This window comes from Pituophis catenifer, unplaced genomic scaffold (assembly GCF_029215685.1).
Source record: "Pituophis catenifer annectens isolate HBS135680 unplaced genomic scaffold, rPitCat1.0.hap2 SCAF_2, whole genome shotgun sequence".
Taxonomy (NCBI): domain Eukaryota; kingdom Metazoa; phylum Chordata; class Lepidosauria; order Squamata; family Colubridae; genus Pituophis; species Pituophis catenifer.
The window spans coordinates 146,001,989-146,027,790 of NW_027256882.1; the positions used below are offsets into that span (position 1 = coordinate 146,001,989).

The 25,802-nt window shown below is 36.7% G+C and overlaps 1 protein-coding gene across 1 annotated transcript in view; it reads right to left on the reverse strand.

Annotated features, from left to right (window-relative positions):
• Positions 1–25,802, reverse strand: part of CEP112 (centrosomal protein 112) — a 276,604-nt gene that overhangs the window by 37,886 nt on the left and 212,916 nt on the right. Inside the window, exon 23 of the mRNA XM_070934742.1 lies at positions 24,593–24,742. Coding sequence (XP_070790843.1) covers positions 24,593–24,742 — 150 coding nt within the window. The remainder of the gene's footprint in view (positions 1–24,592; positions 24,743–25,802) is intronic.

Sequence of the window (25,802 nt, forward strand, 5' to 3'; positions counted from 1 at the left end):
ACATCTTTTAAAAAAACTATATATCTCCATATGTCTCAAAATGAATGCATAATTTCAGCTGATTACTAGAGATCTTAACTTCAGTTTATTTATTAATTAAATTTGTATGCTTCCCATTTTGCTAAAAGGTGACTCTAGACAATTTACAACCAATAAAATTCCAAAAATAATACAAAATATTGTAAATATTTACTGTAATTACTAAGTTCCACTTTTTTTGTTTGTGCAGAAAGAAAATAAGAGGAAAACGTCTGTGCCCAATTCATGTTTTCTGTATGTGCATGAAAAAAATACATTCTGCAATTACTGCAGTCAAGCAAATACAAAAAGTTGTCTTGGATAATTGAATTATTAGAGCGGCTGACCAGTAAGATTGCTGCTCTTCCAACTTTTTCATTATCTTGAAATGGGAATAAATAATCTGGCATTCATTACCATATCTACATGGATAGGAATCTGAAGTTTATACTGTCCCAGAACTGAAATATATTAAAGATGTGTTATGTTTATTATATGTACAGTAGTATCTTCAAGTATCTGCAAAACCCCAATGAGAATTTAAATTTCTCATCCTCACATAAAGAATATAGACTTTGATTTCTGGTGTAATTGGTTTCTTTGACATCATTTAATAATATAATTTTCCTCACAGTGCTGACCAAATTATAAATCCAAACTGGAAAGTAAAGCAGCTTGCACATGAATAAGTCATATACCGAATCTAGTGCAGCAACTTCCTTGGGAGTGTTTCTTCGTGCTTTTTTCTTCATCTTACTATAGAAAGAATTCATAAATGCTTCTAGGTTACATTCAACATTTTCCCAATACATTCATGTGACTGGGGATTGTGTGCAGTAGAGACAGTATTGCTGTAAATTATGGACCAAGTTTTTTTTTTCTTTTTTTCTAAACTGTATTAGTCATTTTACTGCAGTAGCTCCCAAATGATGCATCTGAAAATGCTAACAATAGACATAAAACTTGGTAAAATAATGACTTCCAACAATCAATTCTCAGCTTCGCAGTAAAACAGCAGTTCTGATACATGATTTACTTTAAATTAAAAAGCCAATGGGTGGAACAGAAAATAGAATAAGCTAGGTATATTTTCCTTATGTTGACATTTAAAAACTGGGGTGTTACTACTAAGAAAATCTATGCATAAGTGGCCACCTGCTGCTGTTCATCTATACACTTGAGCAGAAACCTCCCTCTGGATACATTGTGAACCTAAGCAAGGACAGAAATTAATGTTAATAACCATGTTCTGAATTGGGCCTGAAAATGAACCATAGACCCATGAAAATGATATAATAGGATCATAACACCTACCTTACCTGCCATATTTTAAACCAACTGATGTTTCTGGATCATGACTAACTTTGAAGCTTTCTTCTTATTACTCTGATTGCAGCAGTAGCATCAAACCTCAATCAATGTCATCTGAGTTCATTTAAAATTTTAAATATTTTTTTTTTGTGAAAATACAATCTTCACAATGCAGACCTCTCTTTAAATTACCGAGGCCATACAGTATCTGAGCTCTATAATCCTTGTTTCATTCACTCTTCAACATTCCTGCGCGATTGCCCAATTTTATTTTTTTGAATAAATTGTGACCTGAAATCGTATCTCATTTACACATTCAAGAGACAAAACTCACATTTGTAAAGCAACTGCAATTGTATAGCATTAGAAAAATTGGTTTTATAAAAATATGGAGAAATGGTTATAATTATGTATAATAAATTTGTAGGACTATTATGTCTCTAAAAGAAGTTAAAAAGCTATTACTATATGAAAAGAACAATCTTATTCAGAACCTATTATGCTTGTCAAAATGTAGACAATCAGAATAAACTGTAAAGCTAATCAGTGGTCAGTATAGTGTATAATTTTCTGAAAACCTTCATAATTAAAAACTGATGATTGTCAAGCAATGGATTACCATCAAGCACTAATGGTTTAAATATCAGAAATATTAGGACATTAGTGGGACATTAGTAACATAATTGTTACTAATGTTACAATTGTTACTAATTGTTAGCCCTTCCTCATACAATGCAGTGGGTTTATAGTAACAATAAATATTGCATGTTTTTCTAATAAATGCATTTTATATACTCAAAAAATATTAGAACAACTTTGATTAGATACCATCAAATCAGTGTCAACTCTTTAATCACATAGCTGGATTAGACTTTTGCTAGTACAACTTTAGCAAGTACACTACAAGAGCCATGGTGATGCAATGGTTAGAATGCAGCATTGCAGGCTACTTCTGCTGACTGCCAGCAGTTTGAGTAACATTGGCTCAAGGCTGACTCAACCTTCCATCCTTCTGAGGTCAGTAAAATGAGGACCCAGATTGTTGAGAGCAATATGCTGACTGTGTAAACTGCTTAGAGTGGGCTGTAAAGCACAGTGAAGCAATATATAAGTCTAAGTGCTATTGCTACTTATGAGGAAAAAGTTCAAAAATTCTAATTTAAATATGAGAAGATTTACAAATATTCTTTTATATAGAATTGCTGTTACATTTCAGAAACATGTATTGCTGAATGTTTTGAAGTTTTCCAGCTAATCTCTAGGTATTAAAGCTTGAACTACCATGTTTCCCTAAAAATAAGACCTATCCGAAAATAAGCCCTATCTTGATTTTTACGTTTGCGCCTAATATAAGCCTTACCCCCAACATAAGACCTAGTTAAGACTCCGCCCACTCTGTCCCACCGTCTGGTTGTATGAGTTGGGGGCGAGGTGCATGCGTAAAAAATAAAACTAGGGCAGGGGTGGTGGGTGGAGCTGCCCCACATGCCTCGCACCCGCTTACCTTAGGACCACCGCAGCCACGTCCCAACACCTGTCACACCACTGCCCGACTTCTACTTGAGTGTTCCTCCCACTTTATAGTTGTAAAATCACACCAAAGGTCAGGGCATGGGAGGCCTGGCTGTGGTGGTCCTAAGGTAAGCTTCTAAGACATCCCCTGAAAATAAGACCTGGTGCTTATTTTGGGGGCCAAAAGAAAACAAGACCAAGTCTTATTTTCGGGAAAACATGGTAGAAGGAGTTTTAGGCATGTTCTCCACTTTGAGTTATAAAAATAATAAAGTCAGGATTTAATTTTTTTTTTTAAACTGCACAGTTTGTTATCAGTTTCAAAGCAGACATGCTAAGGTGTTTTTTTTTAAACCCATTTTATTGTTGCCAGATCTTTGGTGTGATTTTACAACTATAAAGTAGGGGGAAGCACTCAAGTAGGAGAATTCAGATAATATTTTAATAAATTAACTCTTTTCCCAGACACATAATAGGTTTAAAAATTACTGAACTTGTCCTATGCTAAAACTGATGATTAAGTCTTGAATCATCACCATACCGTATTTTCCGGCGTATAAGACAACTTTTTAACACATGAAAATCTTCTCAAAAGTCGGGGGTCGTCTTATACACTGGGTGTCGTTCTCCTGTAACCAGGCAGACCAGCCCGAAAGGCTCTGACGAGCCTTAAATGGCTCTGGCGATCCAAGCTCTGACGATCCCAGCTTTGCCTGCTAATCAAGCAACTCAGCTGGGATCGCCAGAGCCATGTAAAAGGAAAAACCTTTTTTTCTTTTACATGGCTCTGGCGATCCAAGCTCTGAGGATCCCAGCTGAGTTGCCTGCTAAGGAAAAAAGTTTTCCCCCTCCAGCTCGCTTACCTTAGCTGCTAGTCGCAACGCTTGCCTTGCTTCGCTTGCCTGAATCCATTCCATCAGCAAGCCACTCCCTGCCTGCAATCAAGAAGGCAGGAGTTGTGGACTTCAACTCCCAGAATTCCTGGCTGAGGAATTCTGGGAGTTGAAGTCTACAAGTCTTAAAGTTGCCAAGATTGGAGACCCCTGTTCTATTGGGTAAGTTTTTTTTCCCCTTTGGGAGCTTTAAAAAAAAATAGTTAATTGGGATTTTTTTTAGTTGTTCTTTTTTAGACCTAGCCATTTAAAGTTTAGGAAGTTTTAAATTTAGCTTTCGTATAAAAAAAAAATAAAATAAAATAAAATAATATTTGTGCAGCTTTCTGAGATTTAGTATGTTTTTGTAGTGTTTCACTCTAACTACACAAACACACAAAATCTCACAAAGCTGTATGTGGAATTTTGTATGTGTAAAGTGTGAAAGTTAGGTTTTGGGGCTTTCTGTGGCTGTGTGAGGTTCCTGCTTGTTGCAGGGGCCACTTTGGGTCTACCACAGCTGCTTTTACATTGTGGGTGAGCCAGCTGTGTTGTGTTGTGTTGTGTGTGTGTAAAGTGTGAAAGTTGTTTTTTTGGGCTTTTTGTGGCTGTGTGAGGTTCCTGCTTGTTGCAGGGGCCATTTTGGGTCTAGCACAGCTGCTTTTACATTGTGGGTGAGCCAGTTGATGTTTTTTAATTTTTATTTGGTGTGCGTTGGAAGAGGGGTAGTCTTATACGGCGAGTATAGCCCAAACCCTATATTTTAACAGGAAAAGTTGGGGGTCGTCTTATATGCCCAGTCGTCTTATACGCCGGAAAATACGGTAATTATCACCCTCAATTGTGATAATTTTCCAATGGCCCTGATATGGTTCAAGAGATACTATGAAAACCCAGTCTATTGGGCTCAACATGGTTCTCTATGATCTAAATTAAAAGCATAATAAGCATATTATGTAATATGTAATTTTTAAAAGTCTCATGCTGATATATAATTCCAGACAATAATACAGTGTCCTAATGAATTACAAATCCCACCCTATTTCTCTTTTCCAAGAATTAACCAATCTAATTGTTGATAGAAAATACATATGAATAATTCACTACTGCAATCAGGTATAGCTTTTTTCTTTCCAATATTGTAATTTTCTCTACAATACTCTACAAAGAATGTATTCACAATTTTGGCATGCTGACAGATTCCACAAGCTAGAGAATTTGTTTCGAAGAACCCTTGCATTCTTGTTGAGGCATGTTGGCAATAATTCTCAAGGAATGTTGGCAATCCTATGAATTTTACACAAAATATGGTAAGTGACAGAACTTCAACCATAACAGTTAATGTTTCAGGCCTCAAAATACAACTCTAGCACTTAAACTATCAGAATTATATTGCACTGAGGTCTCCTAACATAAAAGGAAGAATTGCCCCACTTCTCTGACATCTGAGTATTACAGTTGTGCAGCATTTTGGATTAGATTCCAGAAAGGTGTTTTGGATTAATGCATAGGTCACTTTTGGAGTGTGCAAACTCTGTATTGATCTGTAGCTCTTTAAAGAAGCCACTCCTTTTTCTAAGATCACATAGTGGCTATAAAAGGCAGCTGCATGATCCTGGAAAAAAAGTTCAACTGCTTTAAAGAGCTGCAGGTATGACATTCATGATCTAAAATAGGTTTGGGTTTGTTTTTTTTTTGGAATTCTACCCAAAGTGTTTCAGAGTCTTAGTAATTATGATCTGATTCACTGAGTTGTGGTTTATGACCCAAAATAGTATGTGGATAAATCAACTTGCTGGTTGGTTTGAATACTCTGATCTTTTAAAGCAGTGGTGTCAAACTGGCAGCCCATGGGCTGGATGCGTCGAGTGCAGGACACGCCCACCCCAGCTGAGTGAAGAAAAATATCACAATATGTAACATGACAGCAATGTGACTCAATGAGTTTGACACCTGTGATTTAAAGGCAAATAATAATTTGTAATATAAATTGATTTCAGCTCTCAAGTGTAGCCCTTGAGAAAAAATAAGGATAACAGCAACAGTGAAACATAAATATAACATTGATGCTTAAATACTGATGTTTTGTGCAAGGTGACTGACATAACTATTTCTTATTCACTTTATTCCTTATAATAGCTTAATGAACTAGTAGATTAGTTGAGAGAATGACTGTTCAAGCTCATCCAATTGGCTTAGCTGAAAGGGAAGTACCTATGTTATAATATCAGTAAAAATAATGAAAAATAATAAGCTAATGCTAATTTTCCAGTTGTAATGAAAACATTAAAAAACCACATATTACGAAAAGATCTGTTAATCAAAAAATAATTAAAATGAAATGATTTTACACTATTATGTAAATAAATATGAATGCTAAATCTTGCTTTTAGCTTCTTTTTGACAGATATGCTTGAAAATCTATGGCACTCAGTAAGACTCGTGTAAAACCTAGAAACCAATTAAGTGCAAAACACTAAAGTTATGGAAGGTGCACTGAAACCAATGAAAAAGATGGCTCTTTTTTTTTCTCTGCCTGCCAGTGAGTTCTATAATCACATCTTCGAATACATTCTATATGATATATCTGTGCAATGATCACGTGACCCAACTGTTGATTAATAAAACTTCACTGAGTTTTCTCCACTATCTGAGGTATAGATTAAACAGATCATTTTAAAAACGGCAAGCAGCAAAACACCAGGTATAAAACATTTATAGGTCTTTTGGTGCCAAACATTATCATATATATAAAGATAAGGGAATTTTATTACCGGCTTTTAATTAGGCTTATATTACAGTTATGCCAAAAGCAGTTGATATCACCCTTAGTATGCCAATTATTGTCCAATCTCATTGATTAATGGTGATACAAAGATTTTAACAGCAGTGTTAGCAAACAGTCTTGCCTTAGCCATGAAAGCCAGCTGGGTGACCTTGGGCCAGTCATTCTCTCTCAGCCCATCCCACCTCATAAGGTTGTTGTTCTGGGGAAAATAGGAAGAGGAAGGTGTGTTGTATACATTTGTTGCCTTAAGTTATTTGTAAAAAAAGTAGAGGTGGGATACAAATAAATAAACCTGCCTGTGGGAATTTATATGTCAGGCAAAAACTTTCTGGATGTAAGATTTTATCACTAAAAAAGGAAGGACTGAAGAAAAGCCCCAATATAAAATAAATAGCAATATAAAATAATAGCAATTGAAATAAATGTAAAATAAAACAGACATATTTTCAAACATATGCTTTTTAAAAATGTATATATGCCTTTTTTCCAAACTCGTATGAGATCTTTAAATGATAACCAGTTTTCTCCAGCAAGTTCTCAAGTATCTCTCACCATTAGAATTTTCAGCCAATTTTTATATCAACCCTTTTAAAAAAATTATTGTACATACACACACAAACATACATGTTATAAAATTATATATATACCCACACACACACATGTGTGTATATAATTTATATTATAATATTATATGACATTAATTAATTAAAGGATCATGCAAGAAATATAGTTCCTGAGAATGGAAATGCAATGTTTGTTTTATGTTTCCTATTACATGTTCAGCTTGAACAAATAATCATTTTGTTCTCCGATAACATTAAATCAGACTATATAATATACCTCTATATTGATTATTTCTACTAAAAGTCAATTCTTCCACAGCAGAAGCAATAATGCTATTATGTTACCATCATAATCTTGTTCCTTTCTTCTATAAGAGAAATTTTATAAAAACTTATATAAAGTCATAAAGAGTTGATTGAAGAGATTCCTTTGGACAATTATTATTTTTTTATTTTTTTATTTCTATACCGCCCTTCTCCTGCAGGACTCAGGGCGGTGCACAGCCAAAATAAAACATTGTATACAAAATTTAAAAAACAAATTTAAAAACAATTAAATAATTATGGCCCAAATAATTGTACTGCGCGGGTAGTGACGGGAGCAGCGTGGCGCTCCCATGTAACACCGCTCCTGCGTGAACTGCACTGGCTCCCGGTGGTCTTCCGGGTGCGCTTCAAGGTGTTGGTTATCACCTTTAAAGCCCCCATGGCATAGGGCCAAGCTATCTTCGAGACCGCCTACTGCCACCGACGACCTCCCACCAACCAGTGCGCTCCCACAGAGAGGGCCTCCTCGGGGTGCCATCAGCCAAACAATGCAGGCTGGTGACCCCCAGGGGGAGGGCCTTCTCTGTGGGGGCACCCACCCTCTGGAATCAGTTGCCCCCTGAGATAAGGAGAATCCATGACCTCAGTGCCTTCCGCCATGCCCTTAAAACTTTCTTTTTTCAACAAGCCGGGCTGGCTTAATTCTTTTTAAGGGTTTTTTAATTGTTTTGTTTTGTTTATCGTTTTAATTAATGGGGCCAAATCTATATATATATATTTAACTGTGTTTTAATATTTGTATTTGATGTTTTTATTTGGCTGTTCACCGCCCTGTGTCCTCAGGGAGAAGGGCGGTATACAAATTCAAAAATAAATAAATAAATAAATAAATTTAAAACAACCCAAATTATAACCGAATCAATTAAAACTGAGAGGACGGGATCAAGCCAGCCCAGCTAGATGGAATAAGTGTGTTTTTAGGGCCTGACGAAAAGTCCGGAGGTCTGATATCGTGCGTAACTCAGGGGGTAGGTCGTTCCAGAGGGCTGGTGCCGCCACAGAGAAGGCTCTCCCCCTGGGGGTTGCCAGCCGGCACTGTCTGGCCGACGGCACCCTGAGGAGGCCCTCTCTGTGCGAGCGAACCGGCCGGTGGGAGGCTATTGGCGGCAGAAGGCAGTCTCGCAAATACCCCAGCCCTAAGCCATGGAGCGCTTTAAAGGTGATCACCAACACTGATTATGGGTCACCCAGCTGATCGTTGGAACTTTTTTAAAAACATTTTTTAATACCGGTTCGGTGAACCAGTAGCATTTATTACTACCATTGAGGCGAACCGGACCAAATGCAATCTTATAGATCTTGGAAGTTACGTTACACTAGGTTTCATAGAATTTGTTTTCATCAAGAACAGAGATCAAATTTCCACTATGAGAGAATTGGAACAACTGACAGTTAGAACAATTAATTAGTGGAATTACTTGTCTCCAGAAGTTGTGACTGCTCCAATACTGAAGGTTTAAAAAAAAAAGATTAGACAACCATTTGTCTGAAATGGTATAGGTTTCCTGCTTCAGCAGGGGGTTGGAGTAGAAGACTTCCAAAGTCCTTTCTAATTCTATTGTTCTGTTAACTTTTTTGTGATCTCCTTTTAGCCTTTCAATTTAGCCATTTATACTGTAGTGGTGGTAGAAATGTATGTTTCAAACAATGTATCATAACTTGAAACACAAAATTCATTTCATAATATTTTATTAAGAAGAGCTAGATTTTCCCCACACTCAGGTAATCATTCTATATTATGTTCTGTATACTCTGGACAGCCACAGGATGTATTATGTGGGCATAAAATCGAAGAGTTCCATTACACACAGACTTCACATTTTTATTATTATAGTTATATGTGGGGGTGGATTTGAAATTTTCTCAGAAACTTCAATTTGCTCTTTTAAAAGTCAACTGCATGTCATTTCAAAATGCAGATTTGCTCCTGTGCTTTACTTCCTCTGCTATTTTAAATTTTGCTAGGTTTAATTATTTTTGTTCATTTAAAAATCATTCTAATATTAACTGTTCTGGAAAGTACCACTTTCAGGTTTTTTTAAATGAACAACTCACAGAAATGTAAACTTTGGTAAATAATATGAAGCCATCATTATCTATCTCCATGGTTCCTATTAATCGAGCAAACACAAACAACAAATTATGTGGTCTCAACCACAGACAATCAAATAACAAGCACAATTTATTATCTTGTTTAGAAGAAAGCTTACAAAAAAATAATAATTTACAGAGGAATATTCCAATTTGGGCACTGCCTAGAACCCCTTCAAGGTGAGGCAATTTTAAAAATTACAAACTAACATAGAAAATCATTTCCAAACATTTATTTTCTGTTAACTGAACAAAGATCCCAAGGCGAGTCCACATTGAATTTTATCCTTGCTAGTAAGCATACCTAGGGCTAAACCTTGAATTAGAAAGAGACAGTGGAATTAACATTGAAAGCAGGAGTTGTCAGATATCATTAAGCCAAAAACATAAGACTTTTGCTAAAATAACCAATTGATACAATGGAAGAGAATACTTGTAACTCAGGTTTAGGTTCTTGATGCTCTCTGAGATTGGTTGTTTTCTTGCAGACACTTAATTAACAAATTAGGTAACATGTTTAATCACCATATTCTTTGTTAATAACATTATTTAAAATGGTCGCCACTGTCTTTACTCAATTCATTATGGCCTTCAGCTAGCAAATTGGTATTTACTATATAATTATTCCTAACTACTGTAATTGCTCCACAAACATAGAGCACATACAAGTTATCAATTAATTTGTCAAATTCTAAAACAAACAATTAAAATTTGTGGGGCTAGTGGCTTTTTCACACCATCTTTCTATAACTAAAAGATTCCTTATACAAGTAGAAAATATTCAAATGTCAAAGCACTGGAATAGTGTTTGATCAGTTTATAGTGAGTCATTACCACGCTTTGCTTGGCTCACTTCTGTAAGACAGGTTCCTTTAATTTTCCTTCACTTTTTATATAATTTCAGTTTTTTTGAGCTGTAGCTGAATCCTTATAAATGCAAAAGCATTAAAAGCAATAGAAAACAGATCAACTTCTAAAGCACCACAAGTTTTTCATTTGTGCAGCTACATACCATCCTACTCTCATTAGAATTGCACAGAAAAAGCAAAGAATGTCAGTCCTTTCAAACTATTACATAACTTCCTCTTCCAAAAAAAGCAGGGGGGGGGAGAAAAAAATATGTGCCTTTTTATAGAGATACTAGTGGCAATGAAAGAAAAAATGGAATGGTGTGAAATAGTTTAGGAGCACTTGTATTTCAAAATCTGACTTCAAAAACACATGGCACTTCATTCAGCAGAATTGTAAAGACTACATTCTGCCCTATAATTAATTACTCCAATTCAACAAACTTTTTTAATTGAAGTCCATTTTGAAAAAAAATAATTTAAGAAGCAGAAGATAAAAATGTAACAAAGTGATGGTTTGGGGTCTCTAACAAAAATGAACTGGTATCACCAAGCTTGCATCATTACAAACTTCAGCTGCAAATTATCTTAAATTGTTTATGAGGACTAGGCAGGAAACAGAAGGGCAAAGAAAGGAGGCATGAAGACATAGAAGGCAATACTTCCACCAAAAATTGTGCATTAGTAACTCAAACTATAGTATAATGTCAAAACATTAATCACCTTTATTTCCTTGTGTTCTTTTCTGGCTTCCAACCTTTTCACCAAACATGGTCAATTACTATCCAGGATTATAGTGGAAGCACATAATATCAGATGTGAGCTAAACACTCAGGCTTGGTAGAGACTAGTGGAGAAGAATGTCACCAGGTATGCAGACAATTAGAACCTGCTGATACTGTTAAAATTATTACACTGGCTCCAGTAATTGCTGTTTTTACTCAGGGGAATTGAAATGGCATAAATTATATTAATTTTAGAAAGAAAAACACAACAAATCTAAGTATAGTTCTATAAGGGCAGATCTACATTTTTACTACAGCTAGAGGAAATGAATGTGGTTTTTTGGCATTAAAAAAAGGCTACTCTGGAATATAGAACTACTCTGGACTGATACGATGTATTCTGGTATTTGGCAACATATTTATTGATTTATGTCTAATTTGTTTTTCTGTTTTCTAAAACATAATGAAAGAAATACTGAGGCCAATAGTCGTTAACACATGCCTGAAGCTTTTTGAAGGCCAAGTTCTATAAATACAAAGAGATGGAATATAACAATATTTATCCTCTTCATGAATACCATATAAGAATCAGAAATAGAAGCTAGGTGAAAATGATTTGGAAAATGCAAGCAATTACATGGAACAAGAAAAGGGAGCATTAAAGAACTAGATTGGACTACTACAATGCTCTCTACATGGGGCTCCCCTTGAAAAGCACCCGGAGGCTCCAACTGGTCCAGAATGCGGCCGCGCAGGTGGTTATGGGCGCAACTCGTTGTGCCCATGTGACACCCCTCCTGCGCGAGCTGCACTGGCTCCCAGTGGTCTTCTGGGTGCGATTCAAGGTTTTGGTTACCACCTTTAAAGCGCTCCATGGCATTGGACCTGGATACCTTCGAGACCGTCTTCTGCCACCAGTAGCCTCCCACCGGCCAGATCGCTCCCACAGAGAGGGTCTCCTCAGGGTGCCATCGGCCAAATTATGTCGGCTGGCGACACCCAGGGGGAGGGCCTTCTCTGTGGGAGCCCCTGCCCTTTGGAATGAACTGCCCCCAGAAATTCGTAAAAACTCTGATCTCCGTGTATTTCGCTGTGCCCTCAAAACCTTGATGTTCCGCCAGGCTAGGCTATCAATGTAAAGATTTTAATTGGTTTTTAAATATGGGATTTTAAATTTGGGGTTTTATAATTGGGCCTATCATTTAATAATTTTAATTATTTTTAAATTTTGTTTGCCTATGTGCTTTCAATCAGGCTGTACACCGCCCTGAGTCCTTCGGGAGAAGGGCGGTATAGAAATAAAATTAATAATAATAATAATAATAATAATAATAATAATAATAATAAATAAGCAGCAGTTTTTGATACTGATACACAATATTCATTATTATTTGAGCTCAAAACAAATATAAAAAGAAATATTTCAAGATTAGAAACAAAAATCTTCCCTTAAAAGTTATCTTAAACTATCTTGTTTGTTTTGCAGGGAACAATAAAATATTTTCTCAAAATGGATTTCAATTAAAAAAGAAGTTGTTGAATTGGAGCAATTAATTCTAGGGCAGAATGTAATATTTTAGAGTTTTATCTCATTTATGGGGAAAACCAAGGGACCTTCTCCTGTATTTATTACTGATCTGTGTAGATTGGAACTACTAATAATGGATTGAAGCAATCTGCTAAAAGCTTCAAGTTTCACAGATGATAGCACAAACCTACATTTGGAAATAATGATAGCTGTGATACTTAACCTGGCCCTAAATTAGCAGTTGTTTGTTTAATAAAAAGCATAGTTAGAAAAGGGGCCAGGTAAGAGAAGGTCCAGAGACAAGAATTTTTTTTTATAGTCAACAGCATACTCTTTTCCATTCTTGCAATCCTCTAACTATATCTCTTCCAATAACAACCAATATTTCACTGTATGCAAATTTTAGGCATGGAATTTCTATATCCCCTATATCAGGGGTGTCAAACTCATGTCGTCATCGTGGCGTCACATGATGTATTGGGACTTTCCCTCCCCTTCTCTAAACCGGGCATGGCCATGGCCAGCGCGTGACACATCCGATCCGCAGGCTGCGAGTTTGAAAGCCCTGCCCTGTATTCTCCGTGATTATTTCTCACTCCTTTTAAAGGTATCCATGTAGCTGATGGTATTATGTCTAAAGAGAGTGAATTATATAAATGAATTGTGTATTATATGAAAGACTTCATGTCTACTATTTTTTATGCAGGAGTTGAATATCAGTGACCCTGAGAAAAGGGATAATTCCAACCCTAAAAACTTTGTGATTATAATTCATATTTTGTCGTACTGTCACTTTCGGGAATGCAGTCTGCTCATTTGCTTTTAAGAGTGCCAAGATTGGCTCATTTACAATGGTAAAATGCTCTTTGGCATGGACATATTTGCTAGTCACAGTACTTTAAAACTTATTTCCAATCTTATCAGAAGCAAATGGGATAATTGGTAATTTTAAAATTAGTTTCAGAAACCAGTTCCTTAGCAGTGTCACTTTTTATTGTACTTTCAAACTGTGTCCTAGTTTTTCACAAGTTTAACATTCTGGGATTCTAGCAGAATTGTGGTTTATTTTTTTAATTTATTGGATTCATATCCTATCTTATTATCATCATTGAAAAATGATCATTCATTTGACTTTAAAATCTGTGCTAATGTCTCAAATGTAACATTTGCATTACTGCAGCAAGCTGTGAAAACTAGATACTATTAATTTTGCTACAAAGAGGTTCTTCTGCTCTTCTGAAAATGCCATAAAGCTCCCATAAATTTTTGCAGTTGAATGAAATTTGCTAATATTGTGTTTCCTCCTACAGTGCTGGAAAAACCTCCAAGTCAACACTGTTCCATAACAGAAAAGGAAGACAGGCATAATTCCAAAGAGTCTCTGGAAGCAGAACAAAGGCTGACAACTGGAAAGCCTGCATTACTTCTGCAATACTTGGAATTGGAAAAGGCAGAGATGGATTTTTCAAAGCCCTTTCTGTGAAGCCCCAAACTTTTGAATGTGGAATCTTCTATAAAGTAACTCAGCCTTATGAAATGGATTCCTGGGATCTCATTTTTAGACTGTATTCTGAAACCAACAAAATCTCCAAAAGAGCTTTTTAAATTGTTCCATACTCATTAAACTTTGCCTCCCTCTCCAAATTATTTTTAGCTCATTTGACTTGGAAATACCGTAGCGTAAATACTGCTGCACAAGATAAAGTACAAATTAATTGAAAGTAAAAACACCATTTTAAAACACAATCAAAGATACAAGTAAAACCACAATCAAATAACAATCTTTTATTTCTTATGTACAATCATATCTGATTCTCAGAAACTGTTTGGACAAGTTCCTGTAGTTTTCCTGGCACGGTTTGCCATTGCCTCCTTCCTAGGGCTGCGAGAAAGTGACTGGCTCAAGGTCACCCAACTGCCTTTGTGCCCAAGGCCAGACTAGAACTCACTCTCTCCTCATTTCTTGTCTGATGCCTTAGCTACTATACCAAACTGGCTAGATAAGCACAAAAACCTGCCAGGTGTAAGACTTCTAATGTATAATTTTGATGTTTGTCATGTATGGTTTTTTAATGTGTTGAGGTATGAAAAGCCAAGAGAAATAGCAGTGAGCAAAGCCAGTTATGGGAAAATGAGTTCTTTGTTTCATAAAAATGTTATAAGTATTATAAAGTGCTTAGACTCAATCTTTTCATAGTTGCCCAACTGGCCAAACATTTGAAGTCATTTTTTTTTTTAGCGTGGACTGTTTCATAAAATGCTGCATTTTCAAATACTATTTTCAGCTGAAAAAGTTGAATAATAATTTTAGAAAATGAAGAATGTTAAAATAAAATGAAGTTCTCAACCAAATCAATCTGGAAGTAGTTTGGTTTCTTTTAATGGTATGTTCTCCTTCCACCAGATTCACAGTTCATGTTCAAAGATTAAATCAGTTATAATCAATATGCTGACAATAGCCAGCTATCAAACTCCTGTCTCTGTCCCTGCAATCTGGGAGTGGCTGTCCTCACACTCTGGAATATCTTGCCTTCAAAGATGCAGAATAACTCAAGTACTTGGATTTCAAAAAGTCACTGAGGACTTATTTTCCACAGGATAGCAATAGCAATAAAACTTATATACTGCTTTACAGCCCTCTCTAAGCGGTTTTACAGAGTCAGCATATTGCCCCCAACAATTTGGGTCCTCATTTTACCCAACTTGGAAGGATAGAAGGCTGAGTCAACCTTGAGCCTGATGGGATTTGAACTGCCAAATTGCAGGCAGCCGGCAGGCAGCAGAAGTAGCCTGTAGTACTGCACTCTAACCAACTGTGCCATTGAGGCTCTTCGAGGCATCAAGGAAATTTGAATGCTGATGAGGAAGGGCTACCTTTTGAACTGGACAGTTTTTATCTGTTCGATTTTGATTTGTCTGTAAATAATCTTAGAAAGTCTAGATGATATATAAATGATATATTATGATGACAATGATATACAGTATATGATATCATACAAACTATTAGCTAGCCTTGGAACAAAAGATCCCTGAGACAGAAATAGAAGAGGACTGCTTGCTGACAAATTTACTAAGTTTTAACATTAAGATCTCTGGGTCCTAAGTACCAAATGGAATCACCGTTGTTGCATTCTCTATGCATGACTGCGATTATCAATAGAATTCAGAGGTTTACATGGTAGACTCTACTGTCCTTAAATTGGTAAACTGCGAAAAGAAGGACTGATCTCATAATTGACCAGAAATGCAAATTGATTCTCTAGTGATCTCCATATATTTGGGCAAAAATGTTTGAGGGAAGATTCCTTTCTTCCAGCTCTAGATTCTAACAACTGAATCCAACTGCCATGATGTGAAAATCTCAAATGTGAACTGCAGAGATAGAAGTAACTATACAATGAAACTTTCAGCAAAAGATAGTTCCTCACAAGTGAACAGGATTTAGATTCTCCTAATCAACCAGTGCACAGAGTCTGATTGTCCAGGATTTGGGAATTATATATAATAGGTTCAAACCTAACGAAGACCAGATAAACCAACTGGACAGATGTCAGCCTTCCCAGGTAGTCCAAACATGAAACACAACCAGATGAGCTATTTTACTGTAAGGCTACATTAACAGAATCTTGCAAGTCTGAAAGTACAAATCTCCCACCGTCTCCTTTACAACCTGAGAAGTTAGGGAGGATCCCTTCTAAACCTTCTTTCTGCATCTATCATGCAGCTGTGGGTTAAGCTCTCTCTTATCTGACTGCTCCTTAGGCATTTCTTTCTCACATACCACAACAGTGCTACCATAGACTACATAGTCTAGATTCCCTGAGCAATCCTGCAGACACAATTGGCCCCCATCCTTTGAGACCCATGTTGCTATTTTATAGGGAATTATCACAGTGGTCTCCCAAGGATAACTATTAAACAAATGGCTGCTTCTTTGATGGACAAAACAAAACCTTGTTTTACCATTTCCATTAAGTCATATTATTTAGCTTGCTGTATGTATCTGACCAGGTATGTATCTGCAATGGACCTTTTGGACCCTAGAAAGAATAGAGCTGGAATGGACCTTGGAGGTCTTCTAGTCCAGCCCCCTGCTCAAGCAGGAGAACCTATACCATTTCAGATAAGTGATTGTCTAAACTCTTCTTAAAAACCTCCAGTAATGAAGCGCCCAGAATTTCTGAAGGCAAGCTGTTCTACTGGTTAATTGTCCTAACTGTTAGGAAGTTTCTCAATTCCAAATTGCTTCTCTCTTTGATTAGTTTCCAACCATTATTTCTTGTCCTGCCCTCTGGTGCTTTGTAGAATAATTTGACCCCTTCTTCTTTGTGGCAGCCTCTCAAATACTGGAATACTGCTATCATGTTAAGAAAGACTCTATCTTTTCTTACACCTATCACATAAGGATATAAGACTATAAAAAGTAGAGGAGTGTTTGTTTATAGCTTTCACATTAAAACTGGACAGGACTAGAATTAGAAGTTACCCTTTTTCCTATAGCTACATTGTACATAAATTTGGCCCTGCCTATTAAAGCAAGTGGAAGTAGCAACTTTTTTTTTTTTTGCTTTAATTTATATGCCACCCTTCTCCGGAGACTCAGGGCTGCTTACAATGTGTTAAGCAATAGCCTTCATACTTTTGTATATTTATACAAAGTTAGCTTATTGCCCCCACAAACTGGGTCCTCATTTCACCTACCTTAGAAAGGATGGAAGGCTGAGTCAACCTTGAGCCTGGTAAGATTTGAACTTGCAGTAATTGCAAGCAGCAGATGTTAATAACAGTGCTTTAGTCCACTGTACTAGCAACTCAATGAAAGATACTCTTCCTTTGCTATTAGAGGAAGTTATGTTTACTGAAATTTATTGATAATAATAAATTATTATTTATTGATAATAACTGAACTAATAAATTTATAGCTTAACATTTCAGAAAGGTCAGCTTAATTAAGTTTTCATGAACATTTAAGTTAAATTGATGGCTTTGTTTAAACAATTGTATATTGGAAATAGAATATTAAATTTAAAAATTTAAATTGTTTTAACTGATCTAAAATTACCTAAAATTTAATACAATTCAATAGTTGCTTATTATACAAAATTATAGCAAATAAAAAAAATTAAAAGAATATCATATTGTTCAGTTTTAGAATACAAATAAATAAATAAAAGGAAGTATTTTTTTTCCAGAAACTCAGAGATTATATGATATGCAAGGGGGAAAAAGGATCCTTAAAGTCAAGTTGCTAGGCTACCGGTAGATGCTTAACTACCTAGCCTCTGCTTGGCAACCTAAGGCAACTCATCACTTATATCTAAAATACATTTCCTTAAAAAATACTCAGAGGAAAAGGGAGGAAATGACTGCAAGTAGGGCATTTCAGTGAGTTCCAGTTTTCTGAATTTTTATGATTTACCAAAAATAGAATGCCATTACTGCTTATCCTTGCCCTTCTAAGAATAAGCATTTACAATCCGCCCCTTTTTTTTCCTGAAGTGCAGGAAAGCAATTGTCACAGTTAGGTTGTATAAATGCACCCACAGTCCAAGTTGGAAGCACTGCTTGTCTCACTCTCTTGCCAAATGCTCCTTTAGCCAGAGATGGATATTTATGGTATATTTATAAAAACTACATGGATACCTACACAAATGTGTTCTCTGCATCCTCCAAGGAGTAACCTCATCTCCATTACTGCAAAGCCATCAAGTCTCAGTAACACAGAGGCAGTGATTATGTGATATGCAACATGCCTAACAATTGAAAGGCTAATACACATTTGTCAAGCATCTGGAGATGGCGGGGGTTTGACACATGCCTTCCCAGAGATGGTTTAATGAAAGTCATAATATTCCAGAACAATCTGGGCAGAACACCTCGCATAGAATAAGCACTCAATGTGTGTCTTCTGCTCAAGAGTAAAAATAGCCCAGGAGAAAATGAAAAACATTTTGTGATGTGTAGAAGAAGCTTGCTTGGAGAGTATGAAAAAAGGAGCTAGGCATTATCACCCTTATGGAAGACATAAAAAAGCCTTGTTTGACGAAGCCTCAATCTCTGACATTAAATGAAAAAGAAATGCCTACTATTTGACAGTTGGTCCTTTCTAGGCACAAGTTTTCAAAAAATAAAATAATCATGAAACAATGCAATTGGATGAATAATGAATCAGAGTGGCATTGATTATATGTAGACATATGGGGGATGTTTGAAAACCAACTCTATTCCCTGAAGAGCCAGCTGACAATTTGAGGTATCAGTCTTTTTAAGCACCGTCTCATTTCTACATTAAAAATCTCATCTTCTAGCCCTGTCCTTTTCCTACCTCAAATCCTAGAAAGTCAATGTCATCTGAAATCCACTGAAAGAACTGAAGTTGAAAACATTTTGTTGCTGGGAGCTCTTTTTCAAAAAGTCTTGGAGGACTTCAAGAAGTTTGAGGATGACATGATGTTTCTGGAAAGAGGGAGGCTCATTGTTTTAGTTTACTTCTTCAGATATTTCCATATAAAATACATGTATTACATCTAAAAAAAGCTTAACACTTATCGTATTTTTTGGACTATAAGACACTCTGGACTATAAGATGCACCTAGCTTTTGGGGAGGAAAACAAGAAAAAAAATCTGCCTCTGCCTCCCAGCAATTTGCCTCCTTGCAGCAAACAGCAAACAGCCTGGTCAGCTTCAGCACAGCTTTATTTAGCATGAGCAGCTGATTGGTGATTGGATCTGCCTCCCGGAATACCACCTATCAGCTGTTCCAGGCTGCGGGAATCGCCACCACCCATCACCACTGCCGCCTCCGCACATCCCATTTTTGGTCTCCGTGTGTCCCATTTTCGGCCTCTGTGCGTCCCATTTTTGGCCCATTCCAAGCAGCGACCGCCTGGAACAGGCCGAAAATGGGGCCAACAGAGGCTGAAGATGGGACATGGGGAGGCCGAAAATGAGTCGCACGGAGGCAGCAGCGGTGATGGGCATTGACGGCGGCAATGGGCGGTGGTGAGCCCCACAGCCTGGAACAGCTGATCGGTGGTATTCTGGGATACAGATCCAACCGCCAATCAGCTGCTCATGCTAAATCAGGCTGTGCTGAAGCTGACCAGGCTGTTTGTTGTTTGCTGCAAGGAGGCAAATTGCTGGGAGGCAGAAGCCAAAGGGTGTGGGCCAGCGGATGGGCAGGGCTTCGGCAACATTCACTGTATAAGACGTACAGACACTTCCACCCACTTTTTTTTGGGGGGGGGAGAGAAGTGCGTCTTATACATCAAAAAATATGATAATTGTTATCGGTTAGTTGCTTGTGCCCTTGATTGTTATTTTTTAAATGTACCACTAAAAACTGACACTCCGCTTTCAAATTCTGGCAGTATAATTTTGAGATGATAGTTCGTGGCATATTGCTTGACTGCTTGTTCCTTTACTGCTGATGGTTAATCCATATTCACCATTAAAATTTATTGTTCCTTTACTGTTGATAGTTGAACTATATCCACCATTAAATTACACTTAATATTGTTGTGGGGTCAACAATATTAAACTAGTATACTTTAATGGAGGGCATTAAATGATTGTTTATACTGTCAGCTAGGTCTTATAAGGAACTCACTCTGAAATGAAGATTCTTTTATTAGAAATGTTGACTTCCAGATGCCATTATGGAGAAGCCAATGACTCTATGTACATATTTGCTCTGCTATTTCAACTTCAAAGGCTGAAAGATTCTCTGAATGATTCAGTTGAAGTAGAGACAAGAAGTTTTTATACCAAGGGCTCAGTTGGACCACAGATTGTGTCATAATCTTGGTTAATGTCATAAGCTTGAACCTTGCAATCTACATCATTCTGACATGTGTCTGGCAAAGTATATTCACAAACAATATTCTTAAATTCTTAGATGTTTAAAGACGTTGTTCATCCTTTGACTTAAGATCAAGTAAATGATCATACTAAAACTATTCACAAATTATACACAAGTCATGTAATGAATAGTTCAAATATTAAAATTTGTCCCCTTTCACTTTTAGTGCAATGGTGCCCCCTTTCTGAATTGAGATATACAAGCCACAAGCAAACAAACAAAATAATCATAACACAATTAGAGGCATGTGTTATAAAGAGTTCAAAAACATGCAGCATTTTTTCAACATGCTTTTTAAAAGAGTAACTAAGGTTTGCTTGTGGCACACATTGTGATAGCCAACACAGACACTTTCATGCATTAGATACATTACAATCACTAAATCAATTAAAAAGCTTTATACTGGATTTTTTTAAAAAAAGAACAAACTTGTCATATGTAAATTAAGAGGTATTTAGAGCACTATAACATTTTCAAAGCCAGTGGTATTTCCAAATAGACATTTGAAAAGCCAACTATTAGTAAGTAGGTGAAGAGACAAAGATTTCCTATAAGATAAATTAGCTTTAATTAATAATGTAACAGTAGGCTTGCAAATGAAATGTTCTTACTTTATAAATGGATAGGAATAAAACAGGTTATAGCTTTCTCAGATTAGTTCTCTTCTGAGGGTTGGAGGAGCAGAAGGTAAGTAAAGAGCCGATGGAATTCTCCATGCAAGTATCCCAACTGTATGAAAGCAAGAGCATCAATACTAAGCTTCAAGCTGTCAAATTGTTTGGAAGAGCACTTCAAAAATAATGGTTAATTTGGGGATAGATTATTACTTTTGAATAGTCCAATTTCTGCAACCAGCTTTAGAATGTTACCAATTGGGCCAGGAGCCCTTACTTTCTTGTCTGAAAGCAATCAAACATTGAAGTATATTCTGGACAGCTCTTCTTCAACTCTAAGCTTCACCTGATATCCTGGAACCCCTGACATGTGTCTGGATCTGACAACATTGTTCTGCTTACTGCTCTGAATTTGGCAGCCAATAATGAATCCTTTGCTTGACTTCTGTACTGGACCTTGATCATGCTTTTGCCTATAACTCAGCTTTTTGTGTTCTTGGCTGATTTTTGACACCAGCCTGAACCCAGTGAAATTGATCAAAGTTTTGATCTTGTCTCACAAGTGCTGGAATGTTTCAGGATTTGTTATTAGAAGCCGAATACAATGTAACAATGAAAAATAAAGCAATCACAAAATTTCTAATAGCATGTAATTTACAATCTTTTCCTGAACCTTTAAGCCTAACTGCAACAACAATAGCTATTCAGCAAACCATTAAGAAGTAGAATTTTAAAGCATGATGTAATAATTAATTTTGAAATGTTTCAAGTATAGAATGTCATAAATGTCTCACTTTGATTATGCAACTTCTGTTTTCATATGAACTGAGATCCTTCAACAAGTTACCCCAAAAATAAGACCTGTCTTATATTTTTTTTTTGAACCCCGAAAAAAGTGCTTGGCCTTATTTTCAGGGTGGTCTTATTATTTTGAGGCACATGGAGCAAGATGGGGCTCCTCTTGCCATCTTATCTTATTTCCAGCTCTACGTTTAAATATTTTCGGGGAGGGCTTATTTTTAGGTGGAGGCTTATTTTAGTGCATGTGCTCTAAAGCCCGATTGGGCTTATTTATCAGGGGATGTTTTATTTTTGAGGAAACATGGTAGGAACTTCACATCAAGATAACAAATTTAAAATATTGAGAGTTTGGAGAAACCTGGACCAATGTGAGAGCAAACTGGAAATTTAGGACAGAAGAGAGGAAAGGGAATATTCATTATAGTTTGAAGGCCCCTCGTAACACTGGACAGAGATCATCAATTCATCTTAGTATACTTTTCATTTTTGTCTTTATGACATTTGAACATTTTGAATTCTATATAGGATCAGGGTACAATGTCTGCCACGCATCAAGCAAGAGAAATATTCAGTAGAGCCTTCACTGAATGGCCAATAATAAAATGATACATGCAATAGTCCACAAGGAAATGACAAGGCATGAGTGATAGTGAGCAATGCCTCCTGTCTAGAAAAGGGTGAAACTGGTGTATAAGCCATATCTTGTGCAAAGGCTTTCTAGCTATAGCTTCCACCTGCTTTCCAAGCGGGAGCTGCCATGTCCCACAGACACTGTCTGTGGAAGTGTTACATCATTGAATGTCAGAGATAACAAAGAAAGACCCGAGGCTCAAAACAACTCCATCTTGCCAGGGTTGAGCTGGAGCTGGGTCCCCCCATCCAGATCCCCAGAGTTTCCAGGCAATGAGTCAGATGATTTACCATGCAAGATTCTGTTATTATAATCTTACAATAAAAATAGAATTAGCTTGTGTATCTTTGGTTTCAAAGTTAGGTCTACCTTGGAGACCTGATGATAGGTCATCCACCAGTGTGACCAATGCCATCTTTGTATTACAACCCAAACTGAATCCAGACTGAAAAGGATCCAGGTAATTCATTTTATCCAGGGCCCTCTTGAGTAGGGAGTCTACCACCAACTCTTTTGATGCTGGTGGAACCATTCACTCCTGCAGAAAGGCATTAACAACTGTTTGGACACTCAGGAGTCCTTGACAACGGGGGGGGGGGGGAATAGGTCCAGAACATAACTGGCCAGACTCACTGATTGGCTCAAACTCCTCCCAGAGGTCACTTCCTAAGGGATCTGTCCAGTCAGCACCATCAACAAGTGAAGTAAACTGACTTTGTCTGACAGGTGTTGAGTATAGTATATTCTCCACAATTGCTCTGCAAGAATTTTCATGGCTCTCCTTCCCAAGGAAGGACATGGCAATCCAAAACAAGACTGCTGGTTGGCTATCTACAGATGTGATAAGTACATTAGAGCAGAGAAGTACATTTGCTTTGCTGCCCTTATTGCCAAAAGGAACATCCTAATAAAGGCTTTTACCTGTGCTTGGTTGGCTTTACTTTTCATCTTTCACTAGCAACTTTCTAGGCATCTTTGTGTCATTTATCTCCTACAGTTCCTTAGTAAATCAAGAAGCTCTATATCAGGGGTGACAAACTCGCGGCCCGTGGGTCCATCATGCGCTGACCACACCCATGCCCAGTTTAGCAAAGGTGGGGAAAGTTGTGATATGTCACATGATGAAGCCATGATGATGCGAGTTTGACACCCCTGTTCTATATGATCCATTTAAAAAAAAGAATCCACACTGGTGTGACCCAATCCAGGTACCTATCACTTGTTCATTACAACCAAAGACCAAGACCTCCACCAATCCATGCACCAGGCTTTGGGGTAAAATCCAAGCTGCTTCTGAAATCCAATTGGGTCCACCCATCGTCTGGTGCCAGTTGCCAATCAAATAGGCCCCACTTCCGTTAGGGTAGATATGGTGGCACAGAAAATTCCTGACACATGGAACAATCATTGATGGATATAATTATTAATCCCAAACTAAGTACAAAATCCAAATTAATCAAAGATCCTCAATCAAGAATGAGGTCACCATCACTTGGATCGAACTACATGCCAGGGACATGGAACTAATTAGCACAGGTGGACACAGTAAAAGAGCTCTTAGAATCTATTCATTTTTTCAAAGATCACTAGATCAAATTTCTACAGTAACACAGTCAAACCTTGTTTCAGATACTTCAAGAAGACCTAGTCAGAGTCCAACTCTGATACAAGGCTGAAATCCCCCATTTATTCTAGCTCTTTCTATTCATATCTATGAAGTTTGGTAAGGAAGCACAAAAATGTAACTTTTAACATGCTGAATATTTCAAACTAGAAATGAACCATATATTCAAGCATGTGATTCAGGAAAATGTGAATGAATTTTGTTAAATCACACAAAAGAGATAAGTGGTAGATATTTTCCAATTAACCATGTAATGTGTTTAGAAATTTTCATTCACTGGTATTTTTAGCATTCAAAACTCATCTAAAACACAACAGAAATAGCAAGCATTTTATATGAAATTTCTAGAGAAAAAAATGCTGACTTCTATAAAAGTGTGACTTCAACATGCATTTTTAAGGCCACAGTCAATATTTTCAAAACTTTTAATTATACTCAAACAGCTGGCAGCATAATTGACTCAAAGCCCCAGATTACCTTGATTGCTGTGTCATTATCTCTAATCAGCTGCTGCTTCTCATCTTCAAACTTTTGTAAAACATCTTGCAGACGCCTTTCTCCAGCAAGTTGCCGCTGGTTGCTTTCCTCTGTCAGAGAGGAAATCGTTGTCTTAAGTTCAGCTATGATCTAAAAAGAAAACAGCATGCTAAAACTATTGCAACAGTAAGAAGTTATACATTTTGCAATGTATTTATCGTTGACACAAGAATTTGAGTTGGCAAACTCAACTGTGAAAACTAAATAGCTTAAATTAATGTTACATGCCAGCAAGCAGAAAATTCTACAGAGAATAGAAACATTGAGTTTGGAATAGTATAAACTGCTAACAAAAACATTTAGGAGAAAATTTTCCACTACAAAAGTCCCTCAATAATCTGCATACCAGAACAAAGCACACTTGTTATGTATAAAACATCAAATATAGGATTCCAATTTTCCACTTTACTGTAATGGTTTGAAAACTGATAGTCTGAAACACTTCTGCATATATACTGGGAAATGCAGCAAGAGAATATTGAGTTAATTACCAAAGAAGGAAAATGTATTATATTATCATACGTTATACTAATGTATAGTATAGTCAGTCTGCCTTTTTTGCATGAGACAGAATAGTTACCAATACATTTATTTAGCCATTTTCAAGCAAATTTTCTCCAATAATCTCTTCTACCTGCTCTGAACTACATAGTGTACATTTAGCACTGTGCTAAAGCAGCATTCATTTCAGTCTCTGCATTACATCTTTGGTGGGGGTTCTTTCCTTGCCAAACCATCACTAGGAACTTTCTATAGCTGAGATTTTCTTTTTGCGGAAATAGTAAAACCTAGTTTATTTGGTCAGAAGTGGATAATCTTAATCTACATTAATGAATATTCTTTAAAATATTGCTGCCACCATCCCCAAGTGATAAACTGAGACTTTTCTTATGTTATCTTCTTTCTGTTTTATATGGAAAGATCAACGTAGGAGATTGTACTCTGTACTCTTTACATAATCAATTGATTGTGAGTGATTAAAACATTATTTGACAGTAAACCTAGCCAGATTTACAGTATTGAGATAAAAAGAGTTTCCATTTGCAAGTAATATATCTCAGTGTATGCTAGACTGGAAGCAGCCTTTCTTTGAACTAGCAAGGGTGGAAATCTCTTCACTGTTAACAGGGTAGTTTGCTGTTGTAGTGGG